This window comes from Gobius niger (genome assembly GCF_951799975.1).
Source record: "Gobius niger genome assembly, chromosome: 8".
NCBI lineage: Eukaryota > Metazoa > Chordata > Actinopteri > Gobiiformes > Gobiidae > Gobius > Gobius niger.
The window spans coordinates 20,836,752-20,852,083 of record NC_136859.1 but is presented as its reverse complement, the minus strand read 5'-3'; the positions used below and the strand labels follow the sequence as shown (position 1 = coordinate 20,852,083).

Below are 15,332 nucleotides of genomic sequence, written 5' to 3'. Positions count from 1 at the left end.
TAGTATGTATATCAAAATGGCTACTCTTTTGCATAATTCAACGCTGTGCGACAGATGTTTTCCTGACATGACTTGCCCTTGTAGCTTAGAAAATAAGGCTCAACATCAGAAAAAATTAAATCATTCTTGTTCACTTTGTATTGGAAAATATTGTTCTCACTATTGTGGTAAAGTGTGTTCAGTTTGAGTGATGGAGAAAGCATCTTCACTGTTCTTGCAAAAGTGTTAAGTTTATTATGTTGCTGAGACGAATGAATGACAAGCACAACATATGACTGTTGACAACTGCTTTGGGGTTTATTTTACAGTTGAGAAAGAACTGAAACCAACTAATTGGTTCTAAAAAGGTTTATGTTTAACAACATTGTTGATAAAACATTGAAATGTATAGTCATTGTGCATCGCTTATTTATTTTTCCACACCATATCATGCATCAAGTAGGATGCAAGTATAATTAAAATCATTTCTGTAAACCAAGCCAAAGAAGCTAAATTTGCATTTTCTTTAAAAAATGACATTTTGTAGCTCTACAGCATATATTTATATACATCATCTGTTTTTATGTTTTATTAGCAGTTTTATACAAAATGACAATATAAAAATTAGAGAATGCACACAGCTTAAGATACAAAGAATGTTGAGCTGTTTCAAATATTAAGATATGTCCAATGAGTACGGACGCTTCACTGGGTCATTTACATGTAACGGACTTCTCTTTACATTTGACTAGAGCGACACAAATCAGAGAAAGTTGTAACAAACCATACAACTGGAAAATTGCTATAAGATAGTTCACAACAAGGACAAGTTTTCTGACCAAACCTGCAAACTGACAGCCATTTACTTTCACTGATTCAACCTGAAGCAGTTTCAGTGTTTCCCCCAAATGCTTACATAAAGTTATTACACTGGCAGATCTATTAGCAGGCCATTCATCAATAAAACCAAGAGCGTAAAGAGAGGGGGGAAAAAAGAAAGAAAAGTGTGATTTTTAATCGTTTTGAATCGGAAAATGCACATTTGAAGTTTACAAATTTAATATTTTGTTGTCTAAGGTGCTACTTCAGTCTCATTCTTTTGGTGCATATTTTTTTTACCTTCTTATATCATATCAAGTATTATACAATTCTCTTCCCCTTGCCCTCTTTCATTCACCACTTTAGATATCTTTGAAGCAGTAGTTGTATTTTTGCAATGAAAAGATTCAAATCGTGAGTTTTACCTTGATTCACTAAAATACATGCACAGATCAGACAAATATCATATAAATATATTACAAAACAAGTTTAAAAAAGCTTGGCAAAACAAAAACAAATCAAGGTGAAAAGACATGGTCCAGTCAGGCAGTTATCACAACAAAAATGATAAGACTGATTTTTTTTTTCTTTTTTTTTTTCCTGGTGGCTCAGTTCGGCCCAGTGCAGAAATTGAAACGTCATTTTAGTGCAATGAAATTCAGTTCAGCATCTGTCAGTCTGTAACCGCAGCCTTACACCTGCACCTTCTCTATTTTGTCCAGCTTGTCCAGTTTCTCCAAAGCAGAGACAAAGACCAAATGGTCCTCTGGAGATTTCCCATGGGTCTTGCTGAGATGGAGTTTGACTGCATGTTTGCTGACAAATGTCCGATTGCAAAGTCTGCACTGGTACACAGAGCCAGCATCGTCCTCCACCGTGGCCAGGGACAGTGGGCTGCTGAATGTCAGTTTGTCTGTGATCACCTTAGAGGCAGCCTGCTGCTCCCGAAGGTGCTCAGAGGACAGTTTGGACAGGTCCTTCAGACTGAAGCCCAGGTGAGACTCCAGGTGGTTAATGTAGGCGGCAGGAGTCCTGAACTGGGAGGCACAGTCCCCACAAAGGAACACAGGCTGGCACGAGTCCATGTTCTTCAGAAACTTGGTGCCCCCAGTCCGCCTCAGCTGATACTTGACATTAGCTAGCCAGTGGGAGATGGTGGTCATAGACAGGCCTGTGAACTTACAGATGTGGACCCTTTCTTGAGGGCCCAGGTCAGTCATTGCATATCGGCCCTCAGGGGTCTCTCTCAGGCTGGAGGCAAACTGAGCCTGAAGGATGAGGAGGTGCTGCGGGTTCCAGTTGGACTGTCTCCCTTTCCTCTTCTGGACAGGGGACAAGTCCTCCAGGGCGTCCTCAAATGCACTGCCCTCAGCATCAGACTTCTCTGAGATGGAGGAAGGGGTGGAGGATTTGGGTGTCAACCTCCCAGTGAGGTTCTTTACCATGTCTGAAATGTCCATCAGGGCGTTCTCTCTCAGAGGAGAAGATACTGACTCAGACAGGGAAATGATTGGTTTGTTACCGTTTACACTACTGTTGTTGTTGTTATTGTTGCTGTTAGTGGACTTATTCTTGCTCAGATCAATTGGCTGGTCAGTGTTTTCAAAGAGCTGATAGTGGCTAATGGGCTCGACAGATTTGCCCTGAGAGTTGGAGTTAAATGCTGGCTTATCTATCATGCTGTTGCTGATTTTGTAAAGCATAGAGAGTGGGTCTGCAGCGGGGCTCACAGGTTTGGAGGCCTTCCCCAGGTGTGTGTTCATGATTGACTGGAGTGCACTTAGAGGGTTAACAAAGGGGCTTTCTGGTGAGTGGTCAGTGATAATACCGAGACCGTTGCCGTTAGTTACTGGGGACTGGCATGTCTCTGAGCCGTTCTTTGAATGGTTGCTGTGACTATCAACAAGGCTCTCTTTGGGCTCTTTCTTGCAAATGAGCTCAGAATCTACACTGCCTGGGCTGCTACTTCTCACACCAGATGGCTTACCAACTGAAAGGTCATTTGGAGATGGTAACTGCTCTCTTTGCTCCCTCATTGCCGGTGAAGGTGATTTTACTAATGACGGTGGCCGGCAGCGCTCTAAACTCACCATTTTCTCCTCTTTCTCTTTCTTCACAGTAGCAGCTTTCCCTGTCACCTTCTCTACCAACTCCTCCATGGCAGTGACATTGCTCCTGAGTGGGGTAGGGGAAGAGGGGCTTCGAGGTGAATGGATGACCGAATTGGGATCATTTACTAGGCCTCGCAGGCTACTGTTAAACATTGGCTGCATGTGGATACTTTGGATGGTGGGGGGAAGGACGGTAGCAGAGGTTTTCATTGCACCCTGCAACTGATAAGCTGCATGAATGCTGGGATAGCCTCCCCATGTGGGCGTGCCTGTCTGAGCTTTGCTAATGGCACTAGAGACTGTGTTTTCAAGGGACTTCAGAATATCTAAACCTCCTTTAGGTGCCTCCTCCAAGTCCTCCTCTCTGAGATATTTATAAGAGGTTGTATCAGACTCAGATTTCTCTCCTGAATCATCTCTCTCTTCCTTTATCTGTTTCTCCACTAACTCCCCATCGACCCTCTCATCCTCTGGCCCTTCTCTTTTCTCCTCGGAGGCAGATGATAGAGCAGGAGACACAGGCTGCGATTTTATGGTGCTGGGAACAGGGAGTCTAGTGGTGGTGGGCGGCAGGGGAATGGACTGAAATTTTTCTTCCACCACAGGGTCAAAAACGAGCTGTTTGCCCTTTTTGGAGGCAGAATTGGTGACCTTCAAAAAGTGGCCTGTCACCATCATGTGCGCAGTTAGCTGTTGCAGAGTGTCATGGGAGCTTCCACACTCCATACATTTGAGTATTTGGGCCTTACGAGCCTCAAACTGCCATGTGTAGCTGGCACCATTTTGGTAACCATAACGGTTGTTTGGAGTGACATAAGGGTTCGGTGTGGCTTTTGAGTCTTTCCCGGCGTCACTCAGGGAAATGCTCCCGCCACCACTAGCAGCATGGACAGAGTCTGGGGAGCAAGGGGACACTATTGGGTCTTGTAGAGCTCGCTTTTTAGCAGAAGGGGGCATCAGTTTAGTAGCCAAGGCTGGCACTGGCTCTTTTAGAGGCACTTTTTGGTAATGCTTGGTCTTGATCATATGAACACTGAGATCTTGCAGAGACTCAAACGAGTGGCCACAGTACATGCACTTGAGAACCTTTTGAGCATCCTCTTTGCCCTCCATCTCCATAAGGGAGCGCTTGCGTGGCTTGGACCAGCGCTTGCCATGTTCCTCCTCTTTGTCCTTATTATCGTCGCGATAGTGGCCCGTTTCATTCATGTGGACAGTCAGGCCCACTAGTGTATCATATGCTGCGCTACAGTCTTTACAGCGGAACTTGCTCGCGCCTGTGAAAACAGAACCGTAGAGCTTGTTGTTTTGCCGGTAGAGCTGCACCGTGCTGAAAAGGCTAGGCTCTGGTAAAAGGTGGTAGGGTGTCTGCTGAAGAGTTTTAGCCAGTGCGGCTTGGTGCCAGTCATAAGCTACACCGCTACCATTACTCGCTGCTCCACTGCTGCTGGTTGCACTATGGGTGCTAGCCGTGCTCACTGCTATACCGTTGGTAGTGCCTGGGGAACTGCTAGAGTGGTTGACAGTCGAGCTTGAACTCCTGCCATTGTGATGACTGTTAACTACGCTGGTGCCACTGCTCTTGCTGGCAGGAGGAGTCGGGGACAAAGGGGCAGTTGCAACAGCGGTAAGGGCACTGTTGACACCACCTGCAGCAGCTGATTTGGATTTCATAATGTCCAATGTGATGCTGGACCAGGAGGCATCTGAGATAAGGTTTGCATAGACGGCTTTCATCTTTGCCAGACTGTCCTGGATGGAAAGGCCGTTGCTGCCATTGGGACGCAGAGCATTGCCATCCCTCTCCTGACCGTCCCGGGAAGATGTGCTCTTGAAGTCCGCAAGCCGGTCACTAGCATCGCTGAGCGGAGAGCCGTATCCCGCGTCAGGGTTCGTGCCGTTGCTGAGAGGAGAGTCTCTGTAGCTCGGTACTTGGCCACCATCTAAGTCGTCCTCTTCCTCGTTGCACAGGAACTCTGTATCCTGCCCGTCCAGTGAGAGGCCATCGTCCTGCAGGTGCTCTTCCTCCTCATGCGGGGCCGCCTTAAGCTCATCCTCTGGCACGTACGCTGCAGCACACACAGACAAGCACAGAGAGAAAGAGAGAAAAGGGTCAGCTCAATGAAATAAAACATTTACAGCACAGTAACAGGGCCACTATCAAAATAACGCAAGACTGAATGCTCTTGATGGAAAATGTAGGCTTTTACTGAGTGTGTTTTCTTGGTATGCACGCATGAGTCAATTTTACACACACATGTGGCTCTGAAAGCAAGTGGTGAAAAAAAGCCTTCAAGGGAAATATAAATCACTAGGCTTCTGACAGTTGTCCTTTCTCTTCCCAACTCCCTATTCCTCCACAAGACTCATGTTCCCCAGGAAATGACTGTCTGTTTGGCCTTGTTAGCCAGCTGCATGCTTGAATGATGAACTCCTCACTTTTTTTTTAATCTGAGGCCTTATGCACCTATATTGTACGCAACATTATGTACTGTCACAAATTAAAAACCCTTAATCTTTAATCCTGTGATGATGGATATTTTATGTGTTTATAATACAGACAACTGTAAGTAGCATTTTTAAGTGCAGATGAAATACTGTCAGATAAAAGTAAAAAAGAATGATGTACAAACATACATGAGTTAGAGATCTTGTTTATGTGTAAGGAAAGGTACGTAGACAAGACTGTTCATTGGGGGCAGATTAAAGACAAGACTGATGGGAGAGAGAAAAAAAAGTATGCAGGAGGTGGTGCGTTCTGAGATGGGTGGAGAGAAGGGGGTCTGGGAGAGTGGGGGGCTGTGAAGAAATCCCAGAATGGAGCAGAGGAGAGAGGGGTGAGAGAGACAGGAAAGACAGCCCCCTGGTTTCTTCCTTTATCTCCTTCCTGCATGGTGAGATGTGTGTCCTAGATGCCAGTATCAGTCTCTTCTGATGAAACAGATGTGCTGTCAGCTTCAAACGGCACGCTAACCTGTCATATCATAATCTAAGTGGACATAATACCTGATATATATACACTGGCACCATTTACTGCTGCCTGAGAGGAGCTGGGTGGTGGAGGGGAGTGGTAAGCAGCTGCACCATGCTCAGTGAGTTTAAGATGATGTGGGTGTGTGTGCATGAGAGGGGCTCCCGTTCGCCAGACCTAAGCCTAAGCGCACTCACTTTTCCTGCCTGACTCAGTGTGTATTTTATGCACTAGTACATGTTTGCTCCAACAGCACAAACTTGAAACCGATAACCATAATATTGCCTATAAGTCTGAGTTCTCTGTGTGCTACTGATACACCCTTCTCCAAATGAGCAACATACTCCCCGAACGGCTGACAGGATTTCAGTGAAATGAGAGCACTACAGGAGAACCTGGCTGTGCTTCAATCCCACTGACAGACTGAGACCTAGACAGTTTCTAAAACTCCTGAAAATCCCTAACACAGCAGATTAGCATTATGTGCTGCTCTACTCTCTACAACACAACTGTGGAGTGTCTGCTGTTACAGTACCTTCCCCCTCACTATCCACTTCCTCAAGAGAAAGCTATCAATGCATATCATCTGCGTAATATACAGGCCATTCTGTAAAATGACTATCCAGCCAAGACATTAACGCTGCAAATATACAGAGAATTACCTATGTGACACACTCTCCTCAGCTCAAGCCCCGAAAAATTCTAAACCGTGGTAGTTGGAAGTGCTTAATGCACACACAGACAGCAGGAATGAGACGCCGCAGATCAGAAATATGGCTGTGTGAGTGACAAAACACAGACTGCAGAGGGAGGGGTCTAGAGGGATGAGCAGGGCGCCACGGAAGCCTTTGACGATCCCTGTCAATCAATGCCTGTCCTGCCATGTTGTCATGGAAACAACAAAGAGGGAGATATCAAAGCACACAGACAAAAGACTGGCAAAGACAGACATCTGTACAAATCATAGCCAGTTCCATGAACCACAGCACCACAATATTAGTGAATATCTGAGAACATGATCTAATTTTGACATGATGCCTTTATTTAAGGATATAACACGAAGACTTCACATCCAATCTATTGACTTTTTAGAGACTCATGATCCGGGCATGTACCAAAGGAATGGTCCAATGGTCCCTGTGCTTTGGATGCACATATGCAGATCAGCACCAGCAGCAAAGAGGTGGTGTTGGAAAGGGGCAGGGCTGGCGTGCCGTCCCAGGCGGTTTGGTTTGCAGAGTGGGTGATGGCTGTGAGCAGGGCCATCTGCACGGGAGCCAAAGCGCCTGTCACTTTTGCTTGGGGACGTGCCGCCATCAAGGAGACAGGCAGCAGTGTGGCCAGGACAACGCCACAGACTTACTGTCAGATACTGCAGCGATCAAGGCCCCACCAGTTCCACCAGATCACAACACAGACCAGACAACAACTAAGACTAATGCACAGGTGTAGTTACAGAGTGCTCAGTTAAATACACATAGGAGAAGGGGCTGAGAAAGTGAGTTATCATAAGAGGTTTTAAAACTCCTGCACAAAATACGGGCTCATGGTTTAACATAAACTGAAATTCATGCCCAATAATGTAAACATTACAAAGACTACCTATTTGATGAATTAAAACTTTTTACAGGCGTGAAATTGAGCAGACCTCAGAGGAACAGTTAGTACACAGTGATGAAGAGAGAGGTGAACGCCCTGCATCAACACTGAACTGGGCCTCACAAATGGACAACACACTTGACAAGAGCGCAGATCATCTCCAAAACATTCGCTCCCACACACTGCTCGACTTTGTGTATGACATGATTTTTGTAAATGATACCAAATGAAATACAACCAACGGACACGTCAGCATTTTGGCAAGCAGAGGAGCAGAAACATATCATTCCTTTTCAAAACTTTGCTATCTTTCTCCACCTTCCCTCTCCCTTTTCTTCGCTCCAAGTCTGCTGGTTGTTAAATCAATAAAACTCTCTGTCAGACGCGCAGAGGTTCACCATTTGGCCGCTGTCAAAGCCAAACAAACCAGATAAGAAAGGCAGCAAGGCGATGGAACAAGAGTGAAAGGAGGTAAAAAGATGGGGATGAGACCAGTCAGCTTTTGCCGCCAAAGGCCCAAATACTCCGGCAGCCCCCTTCTATTTATTTACACACATTTTTTATTTACTTGATCTGGGTTTGGGGAAGAGGGCGCAATCACGGCAGTCATTTGCGGCACTAATGTCCAATCACAGGCCCCTTCACTCATGTGATTTAGGCAGTGCAGGACCGGGGTGGCGGCACAGCACGGTGACGGTAGGCGGCGGGGGGCACAGGGCGTTTAAGCTGGGGCCTTAATAGGAAACTGGCAGTCTTATTCCTTCCCCAGATTCTGTTTGTCACCCTGCTCTCCATTACGTGCCTCTCAACCCTGATGGCTTTGGACAGGAGCTGATCAAAAAGCCATTGGTTGACCTACACGCCGCGGCAGAGCGAGCGGGACAGGCGTCTTGGTATCCCGTACGATGGAGAAGAGAGAGAAGGATAGGGAGGGGAGGGGTGGGTGAGATGAGATGGGATAGGAGGGGCCGTGAAGAGAGGAGAGGGGGGGGGTGATACCCTCAGACCGGAACAAGAGGGCTGTAAATAAAATGACATTATTATTTCCTCTGTCCCGTCATGTAGAAAAGCCAATTATGGTAATGCAGCTGCCGCCGTGTCACAGGGAATACTGGGATGTGCTATCCGTGAAGCGGCTAACATGAGAGCAATGCCCTGATCAGGGACACAGGCTTCAATCTGACAAGATGAAACATAAGCAGATACCAACAAAGTAGCTTCCATTATGTACTTTGGATGGGCTATAAACTATACAGACTTCGAAAGCTACCCTTTTGTGTCTTGCTTTGAAAGATTCAAGTAGACAGGATTTTCAAAAAGTTCATCAAACATACCCTGTCAGATTTTAAGATTTGAGGAGATGAATTATGCAAAGACGGCAATGAAAAAGGCGGATATTGAAGGTGAAAGTGATCATTTACTTTTGGAGCCAATTTGCTCTAATCTGAGCTCTCTGCCTGTTCTTCATATTCTACCTGCGACTTGAAACCAGGCCTCTTAAAATAATTCTACCTTTTTTTCCCTATTCTTCCTCTCAGTCCCCTCCTCCCCTTTGCGAAACTTGCTCACACGCCCACATGGGCCCCTCCCAAGCGGAATAATGGGAGCATATGGCCTAGGCAGCACCTACAGGGCCTTAAATAACTGCAGCGGCATTCCAGCCCGCTGTACCAATTTATCTCTCAACCCCCCTTCACTCCGCTTCCAAACACTGAGCCCTCAGCCTGAGCGCCGCAGCAGACAGCGGTGGATGGGACATGTTGTTCTCCAGACACATGGCTACATAATGGACTGATGTCGAAAAGTGGCCTGAATGGGAGTAAGTGCTGTGCAAACAAGATTAGTGAGGAAAGTCGGTATTATTGGCAGGTTTTCAGTGAATCAAACCGTCGAGCCTTCCCCAGTGACCGCGTGCTCGTAGCTGTACGCAAACATTTTTTAACCAAAAGCCATTCAAAATTACAGTGGGCCAAAAGGATTATGAAGTCAAACAGAGATACTGTTGCTGCAGAGGGTTTGCTTTTACCAGCTTTGTGATTTAACGATTGTTTTTTAGCTGCATACGTCAACGGCAACTTTTTAGATTGGATTTCAAACTCAAAAAAACAAACAGTATTAAATCATGCTTGCTCTACGGGCTTTTCAGAGGAACCCGCCATATTCACTAGGTTTTCCTGAGGTTGGTAGAAAATGATTTGCCTTCCAGAGAGCAGGGATTCTCAATGGCTGTAGCTTTGGGACTCATCTTCAATGAGTGAAAACCCAAATGAAAATGTTAAAACTGCTCAACTTGTGTCAGAAAGTTTTGCAGTTTGAGACAGTTTTACTACAGCCTAATATCAACATACAGTATTTCCTAAACTCTATCTGTTTCCACAAGCATTAAGGCTATCAACAAGTCAAAACAATTATTTTTGGTAAAGGCCTGTGACCCAATGAAAACAGTCCCGTGCAACAGTACAAAATGCACACTGGACGCGCTTGTTTCTAGAGTTGGGTTTACTGTAATTTTATTTTCTGCTTAACTACCACTGAAATAGCTTTACATTTAGGTAAGGTTTAAAGTATGCCACAAACACTGCACTGCGATGCATTAGCCATATCTGCAGGCCATAAGCTGTTGCTTTTGTTGATACATTTTCCCATCATTTGTACAGGCTTGATATAAAGTAACCAGTGGGTTGTGATAGAACTATGAACTATAAAGAGTGTATATTGGATAAAGGACAGGTGTCAGCGCAGCGAGACATGTCAAGCTTTTAACGTGTGTCCGCTTATGTGAGCAAGCAAGCGTGTGTGAAAGGTGCTGCTGTTTTATTTATAGAGCCGGCGCTATTTATACCTTAACTCAAAGATCAGTTCAGAAGAGCAGCTCGTGGGCCACAGCCAAGATCGTTCTCCATTACTGCGCACGCACGGCACCCAAACACTCTCGCGGGCACCCACACAACAAGCTATAATGTAATCTGGACGTGCATCTGGGCTTTTTACGCACGCACACTCAGTCAGAGCAGGAGGCATTTACAGTATACACAGCCGAGTGTTATAGTTGCAACATGGGGGCGTGGAGAGAGGGGGTAGGATGAGGCACATACTGGCCGACTGAATGAATGTCAATGTTTTAGGGATTCTTAAATCCAAAGGGTCAAGGGTCATAGGTCAACCACGTGCTAATATTCTGTTTACATGTAAATATGTCCAAGTTTTGTCAGCTCTTAGTCATACTAGAGTTTTCAATCATAAACTACCGAATACAGATGGCAACTGAAAAACATTTCACCCTCTCATCCAAGGAGCTTTGTCAGCGAAACTAAGTATGTCCATTTGTTTACAATATATGCAAAATAGAACTGATGAATAAGTCTGAGATAGCATTAATATCTACACCAAAAACAAAGCTTAAAAGGTTGAACAGCTCTTTCTTACAGGGCTACACTGTATGTTGCAATTCCATTATTCTTGTTGCAATATTGGCAGTTTTCGCTTTGACTTGTAAAATGGGACAAAATTCAGCTTGAAATTCACCCAGTGTCATAATCCAAATGCTCTTGAACTTAATGAGTTAAAGATACAGTATGTATGGACTTCCTGATGATGTGTGTCACTAAAGGTGGTGTTTTCATGTAAATCTGTCAGTACACAGGAGCAGGCATTTACAGTATACCCAGGCATGTGTAATAGTTGCACCATGGAGCGGGGGGGTGGGGGTTGGGGGGCTGTGCTGACTGACTGAGTGTTCGTCGTGGAGTACACTAGGCTTTAACATGCTGGGGGATCAATACACTGAACCAGCGCCGATCGATCGCAATTCATCTGGCTTTTTTTTTTATTTTATTTTTTTTATTCTCACCCACTCACAGTGCACTCTCAGCTGTGGGCGAGGCAATACATAAATAAACATACACGCACAGGCTATACATGAACACAAACAATGCGTGCACCTGCGAGACTGAAAACGATCCGCGCGCCCCTTCATGCAAACACGGGTTCAATAAAGCCGTATGGAATTTATTTATTTTTATTGAGCATATCAGCCCATCCTGGCCTCTCTGCATAACAAGGCCTGTATAATTAAACCATAAATTTCAGTGCGCTCCTTTAATTACCACAGACAATGTCAGGAGGCAGCCGAGTAAACAAATGGCTTTGAAGTGAGCAAGGCAAAAAATGCTTCGACACAGCTATGGAGACGCTGTTCATTTTGGTTGGGATGTTGTTGCACTTGAAAAGGATGAAATGTTCAAAAGACTATGTGTGTGTGTGTGTGTGTGTGTGTGTGTGTGAGTGTGTGTGTGCAAGGGGAGTTCAGTCTATTTTTTCTGCCTTTTCTAAGAAGGCTTTTGAGGGATGCAGGTTTCCCGCCGAGTGAAGGGAGGAACAATCAGTTTAAAGTGTAATAGGATGAGCATGACTGTGTGCAAATATGTATATCTGGCTGAACGCGCCAACGGGTACTAAATATGTGAGGAGGTGTGTGTGTGTGTGTCCTTAAATGCGAGCTAACACATGCTGGGCTCAGAGCTGTTTGTTTTTGAGGTTGCTCTTGGCGAGAGTTCAGAGTTCTTGTCCCTCTTGACCGTGACTGGAGACGTGGGCACGGCTATATACGAATGTACGAGAGCCTATAATATGTGTGTGTGTGCACGGGTCAATGTCAACACAACGGCCCACTCCCCGGCAGCTTAGCTAATTACACGAGAGCCCTGAAGGCCACTTAGAACAGGTTAGCTAATTAACAAACAGGCTGATTGCAGATTAATTGAGAGGTGTTCCTAATCTTCACCCCTAAACGCAATGACAAATGCTGACTTCTGCTAATTAGACTGAAATGGTTAAGGGCGAGAGTGTATTTACCGTTAGCGCAGCATCATGTGGAGGAGTCTTATAAACACCTGTGTTTTAACCGGCCAAGAGTTGCATCTCATAATCTATATAGCCAAAAATGGATTGCACTGAACTAGGGCTGTGCAATTAATCGAAATTCAATTACGATTTCGATTATTACACTAGACGATTACAAAAATGGCACGATCGAAAACGCAGAAAGTCCACCCTGTGCGGTTTGTGTGAGTGCGGCTGATCGGCTGAACTACCAACACAGTGTGATGAACTGTTGTATTAATCACGGAAATAATACTATAATGATGATAATTTTTATGTGTTGCTCTTGAGATAACACTGATAAGTGCTCACCTTTTGCTGAAAGGAGAAAGGAGTTTAGAAGCCTCTTTATTCTTTGCCCAGGGCTGGTTGTTGCAGAAGAGTCTAAAACTCTTCTTCAGGAGCAGATATCACAAACGCAGCTCAAAGTAAACTCGTATTATTTCATGTAGCTGGGATGATGGTCGTTTTCCCCCTTCGCATTTCACTTGCTACTGGCACATGCTTTGGTCCGACATAAACAAACAGCGCTGTGTGATGATGTCATCAGGCCGGCAGCTTGGTTTGCTTGGACAGGTGTGAGGGCCGGCCAGCAGGGGGCAGGTGAGCCAGGGATGTCTCTAATAGAGAATTAGTTTAGAAACCTGAGCATATTTAATATAATTTGGACTTTTTTACAGTCCAAAGAAAATATTTTGTATTGTTTCTTTAAAGGCAACACATTATCATTTGATTAGTCGGATTTCAATTATTACAAAAATAATTGTGATTATTATTTCTTCTATAATCGAGCAGCTGTACACTGAACTGTCAATGTCACCAAAGGACATTTTACAATCCTCAAGTCTCTTGAGTGAAAGGCCTCTCATGCACTGTAGCCGGGGCATGGGGTGATATGCCAAAATATTCATTAAACATTAGAATTTCAGTGGAAATTACAATTTAAATTTCATCATCGTTCATGTACATTGAGGCCTGATTTACTCAGTGTTTGCACATGCGCAAAATGGTTTGTGCTTAAGTGGTGCAAAAAGCGAATGCAGTTGAGATTTTTGCCCTTCACGGTAAAAGGCCACAACACAAACTCATTTCTATCACATTTGTGCCATATAAACAATGCAAATCAGGTGCAACATAATTTTAAGAAGTACAAGCAATTTAGCACCTGGCTTCGCAAGTGAAGCCCGTGGTAATTTCTGATTGCCTGTTGAGTGCTAACTAAAGATATCTGCTGCTTTTGACAGAAGAAGAAGAAGAAGAAGAAGAAGAAGAAGAAGAAGAAGAAGAAGAAGAAGAAGAAGAAGAAGAAGAAGAAGAAGAAGAAGAAGAAGAAGAAGAAGAAGAAGAAGAAGAAGAAGAAGAAGAAGAAGAAGAAGAAGAAGAAGAAGAAGAAGAAGAAGAAGAAGAAGAAGAAGAAGAAGAAGAAGAAGTACATTGAAGTACATGTGCACTCTACACATGTGCTCTCTACACATTTGCATCTGTATCCACCATGACCCATCTGTGTGCATCCAGGTTTGCAGCATGGAGCAGACAGACCATGGAACCTGACACTGCTTGAATACGAAAGGTTGTGACTAAGAGCTTAACAACGAGACTTGGAGAAATCAGCAACTCAGCAGAAATCTGAACCAGAAACCATCTTCGAGACAATCACCTGCCAATGGAAAAGAGTGCGGCTCCTCCTCCTTTCAATATGAGCACACATGCACACTCAAGATCTTGCAATTACGCCGCCAACGTGACTAGTCCCCAAGGCCCAACTTCGCTCAACTTCCATCTGCCTGGATCTATTTATCATGCTGCCCCTCTGTCTCTCATATACACCTGTGCCTTTTAAGCCTCGGACTTGCTAAACACAAACCCTCTTTCAACCTCTGACCCCTCCCTCACTCATACCACCCCACACCCTCCCATAATCCCCGGCTCCATCCACTGACTGCTCCACTTCCTCCTTTCTCCCGGGCCACCTGCGCTTTTAAATCCACACATCACGATGGACCACTTTACCTGCGCGCTCTACCCTCAAACATTACCCAAATCCCTGGAAACACGCACACACACACACAGGCGTACACATATGAACTGCCCGTGACAAGACAACAGCAGCTGCTTCCATCTCCTAGCAACGACCGGCCTGATAGATGACCCAACGCTGGATAATTACCGTAAATCACCGCAGCTCACACACTGCGGAGCGAGAACGCGGAATAAAGAAACTGTGATGACTGAAAGTGATCAGAAATGGTCGATAAGGACTGGTCATGCGTACGCTCTGGTGCACTGTGATAAGTGAAGTGCGAGTTTACCTGTTGGGCCTTCACAGTGGACTAGCATGCTAACATCTACAGACAATTTTCCGCACGCACCTTGCAAATGTAATCAGTCTGCAATCATGTGTTAACAAATTATGCCGTACGGTGTGCACAACAAGACGAGTGCACAACAATGAATATGTGGGAGACAGACATTGAGCCCATTGTGAGTGTAACCTGACACTGGAACCCAGCCTCCAGCAGCTGTCAGAGAGTCACGTCTTACACACAGGCACCAATCACGCTCCATACAGTAAGCACTGGGTATTAGTGCCACTCTTTACTGGAGAACAACAATGCGAACGGCGGCACTAAAGTTTGTGATCAAACTTCTGCCAAGTCCAAAACGGATGTATTAAGTCGCAGACAAAAGAGACAATATTGAGATCTTAATTTGTCGAATTAAAACAGCAACATAAGTTTCAAATTGCTCTCTGAACAAAGTTTACTTCAAATTATCAACAGATCTTGTATATGCACACACAGCTGCTGCGTTTACTTCCTCTTCATTTTGTGCTTCCCCAGACATGCAATCTGTCCCTCTGTTTTCTGTCCTTCTTTCTCTCCCCGCTCCTCGACTGCCCCTCCCTCCCTGCGCCAGTCCTGGCTGCTGCAGACATTTGATCTGGCTGCCTTGTGATAGATTGACAGGTAATG

General features: G+C 45.0%; 1 protein-coding gene across 2 annotated transcripts in view; it reads right to left on the bottom strand.

Annotated features, from left to right (window-relative positions):
• Nucleotides 1-272: 272 nt before the first annotated feature.
• Nucleotides 273-15,332, bottom strand: part of LOC306966370 (teashirt homolog 1-like) — a 34,448-nt gene continuing 19,388 nt past the window's right edge. For both annotated transcript variants that reach the window (XM_079561111.1, XM_079561110.1), the window contains exon 3: nucleotides 273-4,978. In XM_079561111.1, coding sequence (XP_079417237.1) covers nucleotides 1,491-4,978 — 3,488 coding nt within the window. In that variant the 3' untranslated portion in view covers nucleotides 273-1,490. The remainder of the gene's footprint in view (nucleotides 4,979-15,332) is intronic.